At 51.6% G+C, this 19,264-nt stretch overlaps 1 protein-coding gene across 1 annotated transcript; it reads left to right on the top strand.

The window, feature by feature from the left end:
* The first annotated feature begins 1,462 nt into the window (after window positions 1–1,462).
* On the top strand, window positions 1,463–18,068 carry LOC100348038 (cytochrome P450 4F2). Its single transcript, XM_002722795.6, has 12 exons — window positions 1,463–1,987; window positions 5,424–5,568; window positions 8,155–8,208; window positions 8,300–8,427; window positions 11,765–11,886; window positions 12,653–12,923; window positions 13,869–13,935; window positions 14,116–14,245; window positions 16,591–16,724; window positions 16,825–16,889; window positions 17,070–17,152; window positions 17,806–18,068. Exons 1-12 carry the CDS (start codon window positions 1,784–1,786, stop codon window positions 17,981–17,983), a joined length of 1,581 nt encoding a protein of 526 aa, XP_002722841.3. The 5' UTR covers window positions 1,463–1,783; the 3' UTR covers window positions 17,984–18,068.
* The last annotated feature ends 1,196 nt before the right edge of the window (window positions 18,069–19,264 follow it).

The raw sequence follows: 19,264 nt of genomic DNA, 5'->3' as shown, positions 1-19,264 counted from the left end.
GGGGAAGCACCATTGCAGAAAAAGGTTGAGCATCTGACAGGCCTGGATTCCTCTGAGCTTGGTGTCTTGGGCTTGAGGGCTGTCCCCTCTGAGCCTCAGTTTGCTGTTCTGTTAAATGGCCTCCTTTTTCCTCTGGATGACATCACCTGGGTCTCTCCACCCGATCCCCAAGGGGCTGTGGTCCCAGAGAGCTGAGGGCAGGGCGCCGGGTGATACGGGTGAGCATCTGACACAAAGCAGGCTCGTGTCATATGGAGGACCTGGCACACAGAGGTCACATTTTGTGCAGAGCATGCTGCACACAGTAGGTACAGCAGCAGACAGTCATTCTTCATGTAGAGGATCAGCACTCACTGCAGAAGATTTTTGTGGAGAACTTGAAACACAGCAGGCAGGAGTTAACAGAGAGCAGCCAGCACACAGCAGGAACATGTCATGGGAACAACTGGCACATGGTACATGTGCTTTGTGTAGTGTGGCTGGAACACTGTAGACACAATTCACAAAGAACGGGCAGCACACAGTAGGCATCCTTCATGGAGGGTACCCAGCACACAGTAGGCCCACTTTATGGCACCTAGTCAGCACACAGTAGGTACACTTTATAGATAGCACTCAGCACTCAGGCATACTGGTTGAAGGGGCAGCACACAGTAGACACATTATGTAGAGCCCTCAGCACACAGTAGGCCCACTTTATGGCCAGAATGCAATGACAGGACGTCCCCTGCAGTCTGTTGCACAGAGTAGGGACCTGGCACACGGTACGCAGCTCACGGAGCGGGGCAGCCCCTCCCCACTCTCCCCCTGCTTGGAGCCCCCTCCTCCATGGAGCCCTCCTCTGTCCCCCTCTAAGGCTGTCATCCAACAGCTCATTTCCCAGATAGGAAGACTGAGTCAGGAGGGCTTGCCCATGGTCAGAGCAGTAGAAGGAAGACTCCACTCAGGCTCCCCTGCCTCCTCCCTGCTCTACCTGGACCCCCCCCCCATGTGCTCAGCCACACTCAGCCTTGCCCCCTCCCCACCAAGCCTCTCCAACTTCTCTTCCTACTGCCTGGATCTGCCCCCAGGTGACCCCACTGAGGCTGGATTCTGTGTTCTGGCTCCAGCCTCGTCTGCGCTTGAACTCCTGCTGGGGCTGTGTTCGCAGTTTGAAGGCTGAAGTTTCCATCTCTGAGCCTCCTGTGTTCTGATACAACAGTCCAATGTCCTCCAGCCCCCACTGATCAAAGAGCTCGAGCTGTTCTGAGCTAAGGCTAAACCTGGCTGTGTTCCCAGTCTCAATTTCCAACGTTTTTTTTCTCCTGTTGTACTCTGGCCTGGGAAGGGGAGGGAGTTGTTGTGAACTTGTCAGCCCAGAGTCACCTTTGCCCCTTGCTTGGATCAGAAGGCGTTCCACAGAGCTCTTGCCAAGCGCTCTGTGGGCGGAGTTGGTTCCTGTCACCCAGATGGCCTTGCCCCTGCCCTCTTGGCTGGCTGCCCAGGCTGGGAGGAGGCAGCCACACCTGTGGGGATTGGAAGTTCCAGCCCAGCCCTGTCCAGATTGGCCTCATCCCACAGATTTCCCTAGAGCAGCTGGCCAAAAGCAGTCCAGGGTGGTCGGGAGAGGAGGTTGTTTGGGGCAAGCTGGTAAACACACACACACACACACACACACACACACACCATCTCCACTCTCTCTGTCTCTGGATTGGCTGGATCCCCAGCCCAGAGCCCGCCCTACCCTACTTCCTGCCTCTCCACTGCCCTGAGCCCCCTTGTTCTCTTTCCCACTGCCTGCGGGATGCTGCAGCTGAGCCAGTCCTGGCTGGGGCTGGGGCTGGGGCTTGAGACAGTCTCCCCATGGCTGCTCCTGCTGCTGGTTGGTGCCTCCTGGCTCCTGGCCCGCATCCTGACCTGGACTCACGCTTTCCATAAAATGTCTCGAACCCTCCGAAGTTTTCCAGAACCTCCCAGATGGAACTGGTTCTTGGGGCATCTGCACCTGGTAAGTGTGGCCACAGACAGGGCCTGGGGTATCCGGGTGAATGGACTCCCTAAGGGGCTAGGGGTGGGGCTCTGGGAGCTGGGAGTCAGAAGGGAGCTGGGGTCTAAGACAGCAGGGCAGTGAGCGAGGCCACTCAGCCACTCCTCTCAAGCCTTTCCAACACCCTGTTCTCCCACCCTCATTGGCTTTATATCTCTTTCCTGCCTGCCTTCCCCACCTAGAGAGAACTGCCAAGGGATTCCAGGGTGGGCTGCATAGCGGGGAGACCCCTGGCCTCCCCTCATTCTCCATGCTGGACTGGGGGCCTCCTGATGGGCCCATCCAGGGTCAGCTTCACATCTGGCCCATTTCCTCGTGCCTGCCCAGGTCTGGCTGCTGTGGTACCACAGGGATGAGCTGTGATGCCCCCAGGTCCACACACACGGGGCACAGCTGGACCAGGGCAGAGGTGTGGGTGTCCCTCAGTGCCTCCCTTCTCTGGCCACTTCCTGTCATCTCACTCTTCCTCCTTAAGATGCACCCTGGGGCCCTGTTGCCCAACTGCATGAACACTGGCCTCCGACTTCCCCTTTGAGAATCCTTGGTCCCTCTTGTGGCTCAGGCCCGCTCTCCCCTTTGGGCAGTGTGGCCTCAGCTGTCTCACTTGTGGGTGGCAGCACCATGGGTGTGTGCAGAGGTTCAGCGAGAGGGTGCACGGGATGCACTCAGCGCAGACCCTGGGGAGCAGAAGGTGCCCACATGTGGGAGCCCCAGTTCTCAAGGACAGTCAGGGCTCACTTGTGCTCTCCATGGGGTCTGCCAAGGCTGGAGGGTCCCCAGTGTGCAGACCCTCCTCCGTGGAGAGACTGCAGGCCATGTGGACTGGGCAGCACATGAGAGGATGTGGAAGCGGACTTAGAGACAAAGCTTGTGGCCATACTGATGTCCCCAGAAACTGTTCCCATGTGGACCCTCTCTTTGTGGCTGCACCTGAGCGGGAACCAATCCCAGGATGAGTAAACCCATCTGTTGAGCCAAGGTGGGCCTCCCTGCCCTGTGGACAGAGAGCATGCTGCTCCCTCTGCCTGGGGATGCTCCCTTCTGATTTAGAGAGAGTCCCAGAGGGAAGGGGCGGGGAGAAGCAGTGGTCCCCCCCTACCACTTCCTGCAGAATCCAGACCTGCTGCACGGTGCAGAGGCTGTGCCACTTCTGGGTCCTGCAGAGATACCTGCCGTGCTTCCTTCTGGAGGGAGCATCAGGCTTTGATAGCATACATAGCATGATGGATACCCATCGCTGTGGTGTCCATCAGGGTCATTCCAGACCCGCCTGCCCCCGACCCAAATCCATGGATGCTCAACTCCCTTTAATAAAGTTGCATAATGTTCGCCTAGAGCCCACATAACTCTCCCATATACTTCAAATCATCTCTATATGACTCAATATCTAAAACAATGTGTGAGGTATGTACATAGTTGGACTGAAGAAACAAAGCTATACCTACACTGTACAGATTGAGTTTATTTTTTAAATGTGTTGGATCAACACTTAACCAAGGGGCTGGCGCTGTGGCACAGTGGGTTAACGCCCTGGCCTGAAGTGCCAGCATCCCATATGGGCGCCAGATCGAGACCCGGCTGCTCCACTTCAGATCCAGCTCTCTGCTATGGCCTGGGAAAGCAGTAGAAGATGGCCCAAGTCCTTGGGCCCCTGCATCCATGTAGAAGACCTGGAGGAAGCTCCTGGCTCCTGGCTTAGGATCAGCGCAGTTCCGGCCATTGCGGCCAATTGGGGAATCAACCATCAGATGGAGGACCTCTCTCTCCTCTCCTCTCCTCTCCTCTCCTCTCCTCTCCTCTCCTCTCCTCTCCTCTCCTCTCCTTTCCTCTCTTCTCCTCTCTCTGTGTAACTCTGACTTTCAAATAAATAAATAAATCTTTTAAAAAAAGAAACACTTAACCAAACCTGTGGTGCAGAAGGCCAACTATAATCTATCTATCTATCATCTACTTATCCATTCATTCACCATTCTATTATTCTATCTAGTTAGCTATTGACCAATAATTCTACCATCTGTCCATCTAGCATGTATGTATGTATCATCTATGTAACTATTATTGTCATATCTTGTCTGTCTTTCCATTATTCTATCTATATAATGGTATTCTACATGTATCATTCTATCTATCCATATCTATCATCTCTCTGTCTATATCTCTCTACTTCTCTATCCAACATTTTATATATGTAACCATAATCTGTGCATATATTGTTCTATGTATCTATCATCTGTTATCTACCTATCCGTCATTCTTTCATCTCTGTAACTGTAATCTATCTGTATACATGTATCATTATATACATATATCTATTATATACATCTATATACATGTATCTATATATATGTATCATCTAGATACATATGTATCATTGTATCTATGAATGTCTATCCATCATCTCTCTCATCTACCTATATCTATGTACATATTATCTATCGACCACTCTACTTTTTTTTTTTTTTTTTTGACAGGCAGAGTGGATAGTGAGAGAGAGAGACAGAGAGAGAAAGGTGTTCCATTTGCCATTGGTTCACCCTCCAATGGCCGCCACGGCTGCTGCGCTGTGGCCGGCGCACCACGCTGATCCGAAGGCAGGAGCCAGGTGCTTCTCCTGGTCTCCCATGGGGTGCAGGGCCCAAGCACTTGGACCATCCTCCACTGCCTTCCAGGGCCACAGCAGAGAGATGGCCTGGAAGAGGGGCAACCGGGACAGAATCCGGCGCCCCGACAGGGACTAGAATCCGGTGTGCTGGCGCCGCTAGGTGGAGGATTAGCCTATTGAGCTGCAGCGCCCGCTGACCACTCTACTTTTAACTATATGACTATTATCTTTGTATATGTCATACCATCATCTATATATCTATGCATACCTCCTCCATCATCATCTCTCTCATCTATCTATCATTCTAACATGTCTATCTACCTAATTATTTATCAAAGAGGGGATTTATTACAGGAATTGGTTTGCATGATTATGGAGGCTGAGAAGTCCAATGGCCCAGGAAACCAGTGGTGTAATTCAGTCTCAGTGCAAAAACTGAGAAGAACCCAAGGAGGCTGCTAGTGTAAGCTGTTGATCCCAAAGGCCCAAGAATCCACAGTTCTGGTGGCCGAGGACAGCGCGTGGTGACCCACCCCCCACAGAGAGTGAATTCACTCCACCTCTGCCTTGGTATTCTCAATGGACTGGACGATGCCTGCCCTCATTGGAGACAGGATACCTTCCTGACCCAGGCTATCCACTCACATGCTGCTCATTCACATGTTTCTTCTGGAAACATCCTCAGAGCACACCCAGAAATCATGTCTTATCAGCTCTCTGGGCATCCCTTAGCTCAGTCAAGTTGACGCTGGAAATGAACCACCCCAGGAGGTGACTGCCCCACCTTTCTTGCAGGTCAACTCCACAGAAGAGGGCATGAAGGAAGTGACCCAGCTGGTGACCGCCTTTCCCCAAGGCTTTCTGATCTGGATGGGCCCCATCATGCCTCTCGTCATGCTGTGCCACCCTGACGTTGTCCGACCTGTCCTGAACGCCTCAGGTACCCGGGCAGTGATGGTGGTGGTGGGCACCATGGTGCATCCAGACACTTCCAGCCCCCTCAGCCCCAAGTGGCTAGGCAGCCCCCAGTGCTCCCTGGCCCCCTCCCCTCTTCTCTCCCAGCTATCTTCCTCTTTGTTTCATGCATTCACCAACCTCCAACCACTGTCTTCTTCCTCCACTGCTATCTGACCCCCTTGCCCTGGAGTGCTGGGCTCCTCTGTGTTTCCAGGATGCTTCAGTCCAAGGTTGAGCCCTGTTTTGAAGAGACAGATCAGAACTGAGACATGTGGCCAGGAGTAAGCCAGAGGGAGACGGGCTGCAGCAGCTCAGAGGAGGTGCCACATCTCTGTTGGGCCAGGCTGAAGTCTCCCTGGAGGAGGACCTGTCACAGCTGGTTCTGGAGTGATAACAGGTGCTGCAATGTTGGTGCAGTGGATCTCGGTAGCATGCGATGGTAGCAGCCTTGCCTCTGCCCAGGCCCAGAGTAAGGTGGAGGCTCTGGGCTACTATTTCTGTGACAGCCACCTCTGATGGGACAGATCCTTCTGCCCTGATCAGTGGTTTGTCCCCTGCATGATCATTTCCTCTCTGCTCCAGTGCCTAGGAATCTCCTCTAGGAGACTGCCCCCTCCCATTGCCCTCTGCCCTCTCCACCGCACACAGATCAATGATAAAAGAATGGGCAATGTCCACCAGAAAGTGAGGAGATCCTACACAGACCCTTGTTCTCTGTGGCTTCTGAAAATTAGATGGATGAGAACCCAGGTTGATGAGGTTCGTGGATCCAAACGGGGAACAGCTGTTTCTGCAACCCCGAGACTGTGGAATTCTGGCTGCCCCGCACCAGGGACGTGGGGAGGGAGCCCAGGAGGGGATTCAGCGCTCAGAGAGGGGGATGGGGCTCTGGGTCGAATTTCCAGGGCTCCGTCTGGGTCCCTGCCCACAGGTCCTTCTCTGGCAGCCTAGAAAAGCCTGCATCGGTCCTCTTTGTTCTTCTCCAGATTCAGAGCTCGGAGGAAGGCCTCCTGTCCACCCAGGGCCTGGCACGCACGTTTGGGGATGTGTGCTGCTGGTGGGTGGGGCCCTGGCACGCAGTCGTCCGCATCTTCCACCCCGCCCACATCAAGCCTGTGCTCTTTGCTCCAGGTAGATAGCACGGTGGCCACCGCTTGCCTGATGCCAAGGTCTCTGTGCTGCCTCTGTCTGAGCAGGCGACCCAAGTGCAGACAGGAAGGGCTGTGGCAGAGACACAGCCATGCATGGTCTCATCCTGTCACATTTGCATTTATACCTGGGTCCTTGGTTACACCTGGCATATGTTATACCTGGTTCACCTGTTGTGGACTTAGCTTTGGAATGTAGTAGATGATCATGTCCAGAGCCCAACATGGCCAAGGGCATTGGAGGCATGGCAGATTCTTGTCTGTAATGTGGTTTAAGTTTGTCTTTTTGTCCTACTACTCATGCCTGTCCACATCGGGGACTCATCTGAGATCTGTAACTCAGGTTCTTTTGTGAAATGTCTGTCACCTTTTTTTTGAGTCTTGTCTGAGGTATGTCTGAGGGTATATTCAAGTCATGTCTGTTGCCCAACTAGGTCTTGCCTGGATCACAGTTAAGATATCAATAGGAACATACTTAAGTTCTGCTTGTGGGGCACGCTGGAGTCATGTCAGATGGTCACAGCTCCATGTCAGAGCATGTTATGCCATGTCCAGGAAGGCTGTAAAAGTTATGATCATGTCAGGACATGTTAAGACATGTTGGGGCCAAGTACCATATTCCAGGTGCAAGTGAGGAGATTTCAGAGTGCTTTGGAGTAAGCAGTATCCTAGGTTCATGCAAGGATTTTTTTTTTTTTTTTGACAGGCAGAGTGGACAGTGAGAGAGAGAGAAGTTTCAATGCATATTTAATTTAATTAATTTATATGAGAAGTAGAGCTACAGAGAGAGAAAGGAGAGAGCAAGAGAGCGAGCGTGCGCGCGCGCGAGAGAGAGAGAGAGAGAAAGGTCCTCCATCTTCTGGTTCACTCCCCCAGTGATCACAATAGCCAGAGCTTGGCTGATATGAAGCCAGGAGCCAGGTGCTTCTTCTGGGTCTCCCATGCAGTTGCAGGCACCCAAGCACTTGAGACATCTTCTACTGCTTTCCCAGGACATAGCAGAGAGCTGGACCACAAGAAGAGCAGCCGTGACTCAAATTGGTGCTCATATGAAATGCCAGCACCACAGGCGGAGGCTTAGACCACTATGCCACAGTTGTGACACCCATGCAAGAATGTTTTAAGAGCTGTGCTGTGCTCAGGTGTTGCAGAACACAGTATGCCATGTTGGAGCCATGTGAAGGCATGATGTAGTATGATGGGCCATGTTAGCATGTGCCTTTGCTCTGCTGTGCGTCTTGAAGCCTGGTCTGGTTCCCACTAAATTTTTCCCTCCTTCTTTTCCTTCTCTATCCTTGGTACCCTTCTTGCTTTGTTGGGTTGGGAGGGGGGAAGTGCACACTGATGACTGACAGCTTATACCCCATCCAGGGTCCCTCCTCTGCCCTCTCATGGCCCCTGATTGTCCTTGTCCCCAACAGCTGCCATTGCACCCAAGGACAGAGTAATATACAGATTCCTGGAGCCATGGCTGGGTGAGTAACTGAAGGTGGGAGGGTTCAGGCCACCCTTGGGGGGCCAGGGGGAGGTGATGGCCTTGTCCTCTGCCCATGGCTGCCCTCCTAGGGGATGGGCTTTTGCTGAGCGCCGGTGACAAGTGGAGCCGCCATCGTCGCATGCTGACGCCCGCCTTCCATTTCAACATCCTGAAGCCCTACATGAAGATTTTCAACAAGAGTGTAAATGTTATGCATGTGAGTGCCTTAACCCCAGGACCCTGGATGGAGTTTCTGGAGCAAAAGTGGCCACAGACGTTTCCATTCAGAGCTGTTTGATCTGTGGGTAGCTATGAGGCCATTGTTGTGTCTTTCCCTTTGAGCTTGTTTGCTCATCACTGTAATGGGACTCCTAACTAAAAGACAAGAGTGCTTGGGTTTGGATCCTAACTCAGTTCGTGGGTCCAATTTTCAGCTAGTGTGCACCCTAAGAGTCAGCAGCTGATACCTCAAGTCCTTGAGTTCCTGTCTCTCCTTTGTGGGAGACCTGCATTGGGTTTCCAACTCCCAGTTTCAGTGCTGGCCTAACCACAGCCACTGCAAGCATTAGGGAGTGAACCAGTAGATGGGAACCCTGTCTCCTGCCGCCTGTCTCTCACATCTCTATCTCTGGTTTCATCTATATCTATTTATCTGTCTGTATATCTATCTATCTATCTTCTGACACTAAAATAAATGAATGAGGCATTTTAAAAACTACCAAAAGGGTGTTCAAGACGATTTCATGAAATCATGTTCCTGGCACACAGTAGGTGCTCAGAAGGCATCAGTCTCCAAGACTGTCTCACAGAAACTCCAACAGACTCAAGATGTTGGCGAGCAAGCTTTCATAGTGACTGTTTCTGAGTTGTGTGCCATTCAAAACCCATTGGTTTCAAGCAATGAGGGTTTGTGACTGCTGATAAGCCCATAGATCATGTGGCTGGTTCTCCTGAAGTGAATAGGATCACTCACAGTGCACGATAAGTTGTGGGTCAGGAGACAACGCTGGTGATCCTGGCTCTGTTGTCACACCTTTTGTGGCTCGGCTGGCTTTAGAGCAATCTAAGCTTGGTCACATTGACTTTTTCCAAGTGTTTTCCTCTCTGAGAAAGGACATCTTCAGCTCTCATGGCAGAGACAATAGTTCAGAGGAGTGAGAGGAGGCTTTGCTTTGTTGGCATTATTATTTCCTCACTTTCACCACCTTTTGTTGGTCAAAGAATCAAAGCAGGAGGGAGCGATGTAGACTTTCTCTGTTAATAGAAGTTGCTGAGAAGTTCCATTGTGAGAGGTGTGGATACAGGGAGAAGCAGAGAATTGGGGTAAAGGATTTGTGAAGTGACTAAGATTTTTTTTCTCACAAACAGTCTGATAACTTAGCTCATTACTGTTTTCATGGGTTCTGCCAGAAAACATGGGACCCCAAGATCAGAGACGAAAGGGGATTTATAACTCACCAAACAAACAGTATTGTGTCTCTAAATTTTTTGGCTTGCAACCTTTCTCCAAGCCACCCAAAACACATGTGGGTGCCACAATTGAGATTCAATGGATGCCTGTTCATATGGTATAGTCTATTACAAAGTATGAGAATTAGGCTTAGGAAATCGAGTTTTTTATCAAGTTTTGTTAATATAAAGAGATCAGATGTTATGTATTTCATAGACACAACTCTAAGAAGGTAGTGGTACTCCTCTTCCCATCTCCCTCTCTCCATCCCTCCCTCCTTCCTTCCTCCCTTACTTTCTTTTTTCTTTAATTTTCCAATACCATCTTCAAGTTTCCTCAATAATCAGAAGCTTAATGCACTACTAGCCATAATGTTCAACAAGCAAAAAGTAGAAAGACCATTGTTGTACAGGAATATAGAGAAGGGCTATAACAGCAATCAAATCATAAGATGCCAATTTCATTCTTATACATTTTTTGTATTCTATATTAACTACCACATAGCAGAGGAAACATATATTTGCCTTTTGGGGACTGGCTTATTTCAGTAAACATAATGGCTTCCAGTTGCATTCATGGTTTTGTTTGGCTTGTTTTTTGCAAAAGATAGGATTCCATTATTTTTTATGGCTAAGCAGTATTCTGTCGTGTATATATGCCACATTTTCTTTATCCAGTCATCAGTTAATGGACATCTGTATTGATTGCATACCTTAGCTATTGTGAATAGAGCTGCTATAAACATGGGGTTACAGATAACTCTTTTATATGCTGATTTCTTCTCGTCTGGGTAAATTCCCAGGGGTGGGATGGCTGGGTCATACAGTAGATGTAGTTTCAGATTTCTGAGGACTCTTCCATACCAGTCGTACTAGTTTACACTTCTGAATACCCTGCTATTGGAAGTGCAAACTAGGAAGTCTGTTTTTATGGCAAGTGAAAGGACTCCTGACTTTTGTACAGGCGCAGTCATACCTCACCCCTCAGTATTATCTTCAAAGGTTAAGGATCAGGTTAAGAGAAGGAGGGATTAGAACACCTGACATACCTAGCAAGGGTGCTCAGGGCCCCCTGGAGAACTACCTCTCCCAACATATGGGTATTTTCTTAATTCCCCCATGATGGGACCTGGCATTGTAGTGTAGTGTATAAATCCATTGCCAGTAATACTGACATTCCACATGGGCACCGGTTCATGTCCTGGCTACTCCACTTCAGATCCAGCTCTCTGCTAATGGCCTGGGAAAAAGCAGCAGAAGATGGTCCAAGTGTTTGGGCCCTTGTCACCCATGAGGGAGACCCATATGAAGTTCCTGGCTCCTGACTTTATTGCAGAAAGACATCTGGGAAGTAAACCAGTGGATGAAAAATCTCCTCTCCTCTCCTCTCTTCTTCGTCTTATCTCTCTCTCTCTCTCTCCATCCCTCTTCCTCTCTCTTTGTAACTCTTTCAAAACAAACAAATAAATCTTTTAAAAAAAAAAGAAATCCCCATATCATTATGAAGATGAGGATGGCTACTATTGATTGAGTGAAGACTCACCACATACTACAGATGATGACATGTGCCAATTCCATGCTATATTCTGCCTAATTTAATTTTCAGAACCCTGTGAGGTACAGGTTATTTGTACCCCATTATGGATGATGCAGCTAGGGGTCAGATACATTAGAGAGTTTGCCCTGGCTCACCCAGTTAGTGAGTCTGGAATGGTATACCTTTGACACCACTTTCTGGAATGATGTACCATTGATAAAGGTTTCTGGAATGTGTATCATTGACATCACTTTGATTGATCTGGCACCCAAACAGGTCAACTCAGCTGTTCCTGTAGACTTGACATGGCTCAGGGAGGAGTAATGAGCTCACCAAGGGCACTCAGAGAACAACAGGAAGAGTTGGGACTTGGACCCAGGTCTCTTGAGACCAAGTCCAGAGTATTCCTCTCTAGACAGTAACAGCATTCATGCCCACCAGGGTTGGTCCTCCCTGGGGTTGAGTGCCTGGGGCAGAGTAAGAGAGGCTGAATTTGGGAGAGTCCAACATGGTGGTTGGATTTAGAGAACCAGGACCCAGCCCTGCCTCTCTCTTCTTCTCTGGCCAGGCTAAGTGGCAGCGCCTGGCCTCGGAGGGCAGTGCCCGTCTGGACATGTTTGAGCATGTCAGCCTCATGACCCTGGACAGTCTGCAGAGATGCGTCTTCAGCTTCGACAGCAATTGTCAGGAGTGAGTCTTTGCCCAAGCATGGGAACTCGGCTCATGAACTCAAGGGAGGAGGTGGGGGAGAGAGGACTGACTGGCAACCAGGACAGCCTTCCTGGAGGAGGTGGTTAGATATAGGCATTGATATACAGGAAGAGAGAGAGAGAAAGAGAGAGAGAGAGAGAGAAAAATAGTGGCCTTTTCAGATTGAGACAGACGTTTGCGTGAAGGCAGGGAGGCCAGGATGAGCAGAGTGTGAGCAACAGGTGGTGAAGAGATACCTTGGTTCAAGGGGTAGGCAGTAGTTAGTTCTTAACAACATTGCAAAGCCAGTCAAGGCAGTATGAAGGGTTATCCTGAGGTTTCCAGAGAAGTCTGGACGTATTTGTGAAGATGATGGGCTTGGTCACAGTTGACTTTTGTGAACTGTCGTGTAGACACGTAATGGAATTGACATTGGAGACAATGAGGCCATACACAGGGCCACCCTGGGTCTGTTGGAGCAGGATGATGTCCATGGACAATTTCAAAAAGGAGAGAAGGGGCAAGAGAGAAATAAGAAGAGTATAATGTCCCTAGATACTGAGCTCTGGGTGTCTGTACCACAGAAATAGGGCAGGGGGTGGGTGCAGAGGGAGGAGTGGATTTGGAGAGGCAAGTCTCATGCTGATCTGTGGGGCTACTTGCAGACACACAGTCTCCTGATGGGAGGCAGCTGCTGGCTGCTGGGAGAGTCCTCAGGCTTCAGATGTGTTGATTTGTTGCCTCTCTTTATGACCTCACCCTGCAGGAAGCCCAGTGAATACATTGCTGCCATCTTGGAGCTCAGTGCCCTTGTAGTCAAAAGACACCAGCAAATCCTCCTGCACACAGACCTCCTGTACTACCTCACCCTCAATGGACAACGCTTCCGCAGGGCCTGCCGCCTGGTGCATGATTTCACCGATGCCGTCATCCAGGAGCGGCGCCGCACACTCCCTAATCTGGAGATTGACGACTTCCTCAAGGCCAAGGCCAAGACCAAGACTTTGGACTTCATTGATGTGCTCCTGCTGACCAAGGTGGGCTTCCCAAGGATCTCAAGTCAAAGGCAGCATTATGCCCAGTGTCAGTTAAAAGCATGTGGACTTGATCTGGCATTCCCTGGAAGGTACTAGGAGAAGGGAGGGAACATTTAAGAGATGACTATGGAATGCAGGCATCAGGGGCTGCTAAGTCTGAGACTGGGAAGAGGCTGAAATTTTACTCTTGGCAAGTTCATCAGTTAGTCTGCCACAATCAATGTCTATGTCCAAGTCTACATAATCTATCCCCATCCTCTACTGACAGGGGCGCCAAAACCCCAAATCTGAGCAGTTAATTCCTTGCTCACAGAATTTACAGCAGCCACATCGGGACTATAGCACTGGCTTCTCCCTCCCACATTTCCCCAGGACAAGGCAACATTTTTATTTGTATGTGCAGCAGGGCCTGCACGACAGATGGGGCTCTGTATTATGAGTCTGGTGGCACCTTGACACTTTCTTTCTTCAGTGTGTGTGTGTGTGTGTGTGTGAGAGAGAGAGAGAGAGAGAGAGAGAGAGAGAGAGATACTTTGTCCTAAAGCATAAACAAATCTTTCCAGTGGAAAGATTATCTACAGATTTCCAGATAAAATGCCTCCAGGTGGACTTGCCACCCTGGCATATGAGTCAGTATCTTTGGAGCAACACTTAATCTCAGACTTTCAAGGCAAACTAATGCCCAGTCCTCCTATATCCCAGATTGTCAGTATTTTTTTCTCAGAAACTCTTCAGCATGCAGAAACATGCAAATACTCATGGATCATTAATTCTTCCCAGCAAGCTCAGGAGGGGGCCCGAGAGGTGGGGGTCCTGTATGGTCACCGAGAGAGATCTGGGGGTACACAGTGGGCTTGGGTCACTGAGTGAATGACAGGGGTTTAAAGATTGTCTCAGGTTAGTCTCAGGAGCTAGTGTGATGTGGTCATCTCGTGTTGATTCCAGGATGAAGATGGAAAGCATTTGTCAGATGATGACATACGGGCAGAGGCTGATACCTTCATGTTTGAGGGTGAGGATCCCATGTGGACTGCAGTGGGGGCAGGCGTCTCTGCATCCCGTGGACGTGATGGGTTGGTCCTAGATCATGCCATAGTCTCCCCATCCTCCTTGAGGCCTCCACGCAGGGGCGCTGTCCACACTCTGGTGCTAAAGCAGCCCAGAGACCCGAGCACGCCTTGCTTTCCCTCAGGCCACGACACCACAGCCAGCGGTCTCTCTTGGGTCCTGTACAACCTCGCACAGCACCCAGAATACCAAGAGCGCTGCCGGCAGGAGGTGCGGGAGCTGCTGAGAGACCGGGAACTTAAAGAGATTGAGTGGTGAGTGTGGGTCCTCCTGGCCTGTCCCTAAGCCCCTCTCATTGGGTCAGCGCTCCACAGTGGGGCAGGAGGGAGGTCTTTTTGTTGATTCTGCTGTTACTCCCTGGTGCACTGGCTGTCTGGCAGGCGAAAGACTGCAGGCATGTGGGGCAGAACACTCTGGGTTCTAAATGCGCTTCCCTCCCACTCCCTTCCTCTCCTTCCTGAACTTTCATTCCCCCTCCAAACATCCTCCCTCCCTGAAGATTTGTGCTTCTTCCTGCCCCCTAATTCCTGCCCTATTGTCCAGGAACACCTGGTGGGAAGGGCCTTGCATCTCGTGTACAGAAGGCCATCTTCATCCGTCCAGGAGACTGTCTTGGCAAACACAGCCCACAGTGCCTTCCCAGCTGTATTCTGTGCTCTGGAGACCTGGGAAGCACCTCTCCCAGGGGTCCATCTTCTAGGAGCTTCCATCCTCATGGGGACCAGTCCCAGCCCAGTCCACATGAGTAGCGATAAGGATGAGAGTGGAGAAGCAAGGCTAGAGATAAAACAGTTGTCTCACCCAAGAACCTGAACGATGAACCTATTTGGGTGCCTCAGTGGGCACAATGCTGTGGCTCAGAAGAAAGCCAGGGCCAAGGAGTGAGGAAGAAGCAGGGAGGAGAGTGCTGGGTCATGATGAGAAGATAACACTGGACACAACAGTGGAGGCTGGTTGCAGAATTGGCAAATAGTGCCAATGGCCTCAGTCTTCACCCCAGGGAACCATGGCAAGTGATTGAGCAGAGGACATATTTGTCAGATCTAGGTACCAGAAATATCCCCCCTGGGCTACTGTGGAGGGCATACCAGAGAGAAGAAGCTGGAGGACAAGGGCACAGAGGAGACCTGAGCCTGGCAGAGGGTGGATGTGGAGAAGGGATGGCATGGCACACGCATCCGCCCTCCCACACTAGCCCTTACTCAGGACATCTGCCCTGTGAGGTGAAGAAGCAGTTTTATCCTTTCAAAACCAAAATCTGGAGCAACCTTATGCACTTGGTTTTTTAAAATGAGTGTACAAGAGTGTTTATGATAACAATGACTTGCCTTCTTAAACCTCATTGTCAATGATTTCTGTCTCTACAGAAAATGGTTATTCTTACGCTAACACTTTCTGAACAACAACCCCCTTTTCTATGCAAATCTGACTGTGTTGATGAAATAGACACAAGCCTGCATATTAGCAATATATCACTGAGATCTTTTCTTTTTCTCAAAATATTTGTTTTGCAAAATGGATATTTTTTAACTTTGTCCCTTATTTGTAATTGGCAACTTTATATATATTTATGGGATACAACATGAAGTTAAGATATACACATGATGTGGGATGATTAAATCTAACAAACGGATGTATTCGCCATCTCAGGTACTCATTATATGTGAAAACATTTGAGTTGTATCCTCTGAGCAATTTTGAAAACTACTCTTTAAATGTTTACAATTTATTTTTGAAAGTCCGAGTTACACAGAGAGAGGGAGGGACAGAGAGAGATCTTCCATCCACTGGTTCCCTCTCCAAATGGTCATAACAGGCAGGGTTGGGCCAGGCAAAAGCCAGGAGCCAGGAGCTTCATCCGGCTCTCTCATGTAGGTGCAGGGGCCCAAGGATTTGGGCCATCTTCCACTGCTTTCCCAGGCACATTAGCAGGAAGCTGGATCAGAAGTGGAGCAGCAGGGACTTGAACCGGCACCTGTATGGGATACCAGCACTGCAGTATAAATATATATAAGAACATATCATCTGTCTCTCTGCTTGGCTGTGTATCTAACAGCCTATCAACATATCTATCTAATCCAGCTATCTTTTTATAGGTCTATCTATCTACATATCCTGTCTACCAACTTTCATCTATCTGCCTAACCAACTCCTTGTCAATCATCATTTTATCTATGTCTACCTGACCATCTTCAGCATCATTTTTAAGCAAATGTGCTACCTTTTCTTACAGGTCATTTTAATTTCTACTTTAGACATCATTGTGTTGACACAATGACTATACATATTTATGGGGTACCGTGGGACATTGCAATATAAGTAACAAAGCATATTGATCAGATGAAATACCTCATATCACATTCATCATTTCTGTGTGTTTGTGCTTGACTTTGTGAAAAATATCTTCCAAAAATGACTGGCTTTATTTTCTCTGGTATTTCCCTCCTTTTCTGCTTTTCTCATTATCTATTCTGCTTGTCTCAGCTCAGATGTCTGGGCCATCCAAGTTTATTTCGTTGTAGGGAGAAAGCTCTCAGCAGGTACCAGGTGGGCAGTGGGCTCTGTGCTGCTCCCTGGACAATGTCTGTGTCTTCCTCAGGGACGACCTGGCCCAGCTGCCCTTCCTCACCATGTGCATCAAGGAGAGCCTGCGGCTGCACCCCGCGGTCACGGTCATCTCTCGCTGCTGCACCCAGGACGTGGCGCTCCCCGATGGCCAGGTCATCCCCAAAGGTGCCCGCATACCAGTAGGGTGCGCCTCCGGGGCAGGGCAGGAAGGGGGTCCACCAGACACGGGGACCTTGTCCTCACTGCCCTGTCCCCTCTCCCACAGGCGTCATCTGTGTTATCAGCATTTTCGGGACCCATCACAACCCAGCTGTGTGGCCGGACCCCGAGGTGCCCTCCCCACCTCCACCCTTGCCCATACCCGGGGTCTCCGAGGGAGGAGGAGGCAGGGTATGGGTCAGTGAATCAGACACCAGCTTCCCCCACCACGTACGCACACACGCCTGTGTCTCCAGACCCGACTGTGCTGGGAGACCCCGCCCAGCATCCCTATCCCCTCCTGGCCTCCAGGTCTACGACCCCTCCCGCTTCGAGCCAGAGAAGGTCAAGGACAGGTCGCCGCTGGCGTTCATCCCCTTCTCAGCCGGGCCCAGGTGAGGGCGGTGGGTGTCCAAGCCAGGCTGAGTGACGGGGCAGGGTCTGGGCATGAGAGTGGTGGAGGAAGTGAGGAGGGGGCGTTGCTGAGGCCTGAGTCTGGGTTTCTTCCCTCCCTTCCTTGGGAGGTCGGGGGCGAGGAATGCAGCAGAGCTGGTCCAAGAAGGCCCATAGGAGACGCAGAGCCCCTGTCTGGTGTGCAGGCCTGGGCTGGGGCCTGGGTCTGGGCGAGGGTGGGAAGATAGGAAAGCCCCCGGGGTTCCCAACAAGATCCTGCACCAGGTACAGGAGCGATGGGCCGGGTGCTGGTCGGACAGCAGCAGAACCTCGGTCCCCGACTACTGGTCCGAGTTGGGTGCTGGAGTCCGGGACAGGCGGGGGGATATGGAAACGCACAGGGGGTCCCAGACAAGGGTTGCCCCTTCTCTGCCCCAGGGACCCCTCAGGGTCAGGTTCCCAGAAGAGAGTTCTGGGCACAGTCAGCACACCCTCGTGATCCACTGATCTGGGTTGGGGGCTGGGTCAGGGGATGCACAAGCCCGCAGGGGGTCCCAGGCACGGGTAGCCCCCTCCTGTGTCCCCCAGACCCGGCAGGTGGGGAGGGTCCCGGGCCGCGGACCCGGGCGCAGTCTCAGCCCAGCCTCGCCCACAGGAACTGCATCGGGCAGTCGTTCGCCATGGCCGAGATGAAGGTGGCGCTGGCGCTCACCCTGCTGCGCTTCCGCGTCCTGCCCGACCGCGCCAAGCCGCGCAGGAAGCCGGAGCTGATCCTGCGCGCCGAGGGCGGCCTCTGGCTGCGGGTGGAGCCGCTGAGTGCAGGCGCGCAGTGACCACCGCGGCCGGGCCTGGGCCCCACCTGAGCCCACGCATCCAGCTTTGCACAATCCCAGGAATAAACTGTGCTCTCTCCTCTGACTGAGCCTTGCGAGGAGCCAGCAGGGGACGCTGCAGGGACCCAGGATGGGCGTGGAGGGTGCAGGGTGGGCTGGTGTGTGTCTCTGGCTGGGGACAGGGCCCCCATACCGGCAGTGGGCTCTTCTCCAGCCGAAGCGTGGACCACATCCCACGACAGGAAACAGGAAAGGGACTGGAGTTAAGGACAGACCCATATAGGGTCGTGCTGGACCCCTAGGAGTGCCCCCAAGGCAGAGGTCCTTGGCCTGCCCACTGCCCAGGGCAGGAAGTGTCTGCAGCTTCCACCCCGGGAGCCTCGGGGATTCTAGTTGCGTCCCTGCTCTTGCCAGCATGTGTGTCCCTGGCCACTGCTCCAGTCTGGACCCCCAACCCTTTTTTGGCCTCCCTGATGCTGCCCGGGCTGCCTGGCTGACAGATACTGGCTGAAGCCCCAGGGTGCGCCACGGTGGGCTCCTCCTTCCCCCATTTCACTCCCAGCCTTCTCCTTCCCTCTCATCCCAGGTGCCCACCTTGGGGCGGGTGGGGGCAGGGCCGTAGCCTTGGACTCTTGAGATTCAAAGCCAGACCACTGGAGACCAAAAATCACCCCCATGGGTTTGGGGCCTGGGCCCTGGGCTTGATGCTACAGCGAGACTTGGAGAAGTTAATCCTCCCTGCCTCCATCTCCCCAGTGGTCGAATGGGCATGACAGCCACACCTGTTGCCCTAGGGTTGTCCCTGGGGCTCCGTGTGAGGGACTGAGCACGGCGCTTGGTGCATGGAAAGTGCCCCGTAAAGGAGGCCGCTGTTCCGTCCTCTCTCAGGAAGCCTGGCTCCTGCAGACCCAAGTCCTCTTTCAAGACTGTTGTCTCTGTGCCCTGGAACTCAAGGGCAAACGTGTACCCTGGGTGTTGGTTGAACCAGTCCTTGCCCCACCGGGCAGTGTGTGTAGAGGGCTTGTTTCTGAGAGTGCTGGGGGCACCTGGAGCGGCGCGGAGGTGGGAGAATAGACAGCTCAGTTCTTTTCTCAGAATGTTATCCTGCTACCGATGTCATCTCTGCACCTTGATCCCTGCCAGCCCTCACTCCGCCTTCCCCAGCAGATGCCCCCTCCCTCTGCACTCGGCTCCGCCTGGATGCTGCGTTCCTTTTTAAATATTTACTTACTGATTTATTTGCAATGTGCAAGTGCACACACACACACACACACACACACA

Source organism: Oryctolagus cuniculus, chromosome 16, assembly GCF_051225735.1.
Source record: "Oryctolagus cuniculus isolate XC-2025 breed Fujian yellow rabbit chromosome 16, ASM5122573v1, whole genome shotgun sequence".
NCBI classification, from domain to species: domain Eukaryota; kingdom Metazoa; phylum Chordata; class Mammalia; order Lagomorpha; family Leporidae; genus Oryctolagus; species Oryctolagus cuniculus.
The sequence above is the reverse complement of the archived record's forward strand: the minus strand, read 5'-3'. Positions and strand labels throughout refer to the sequence as shown.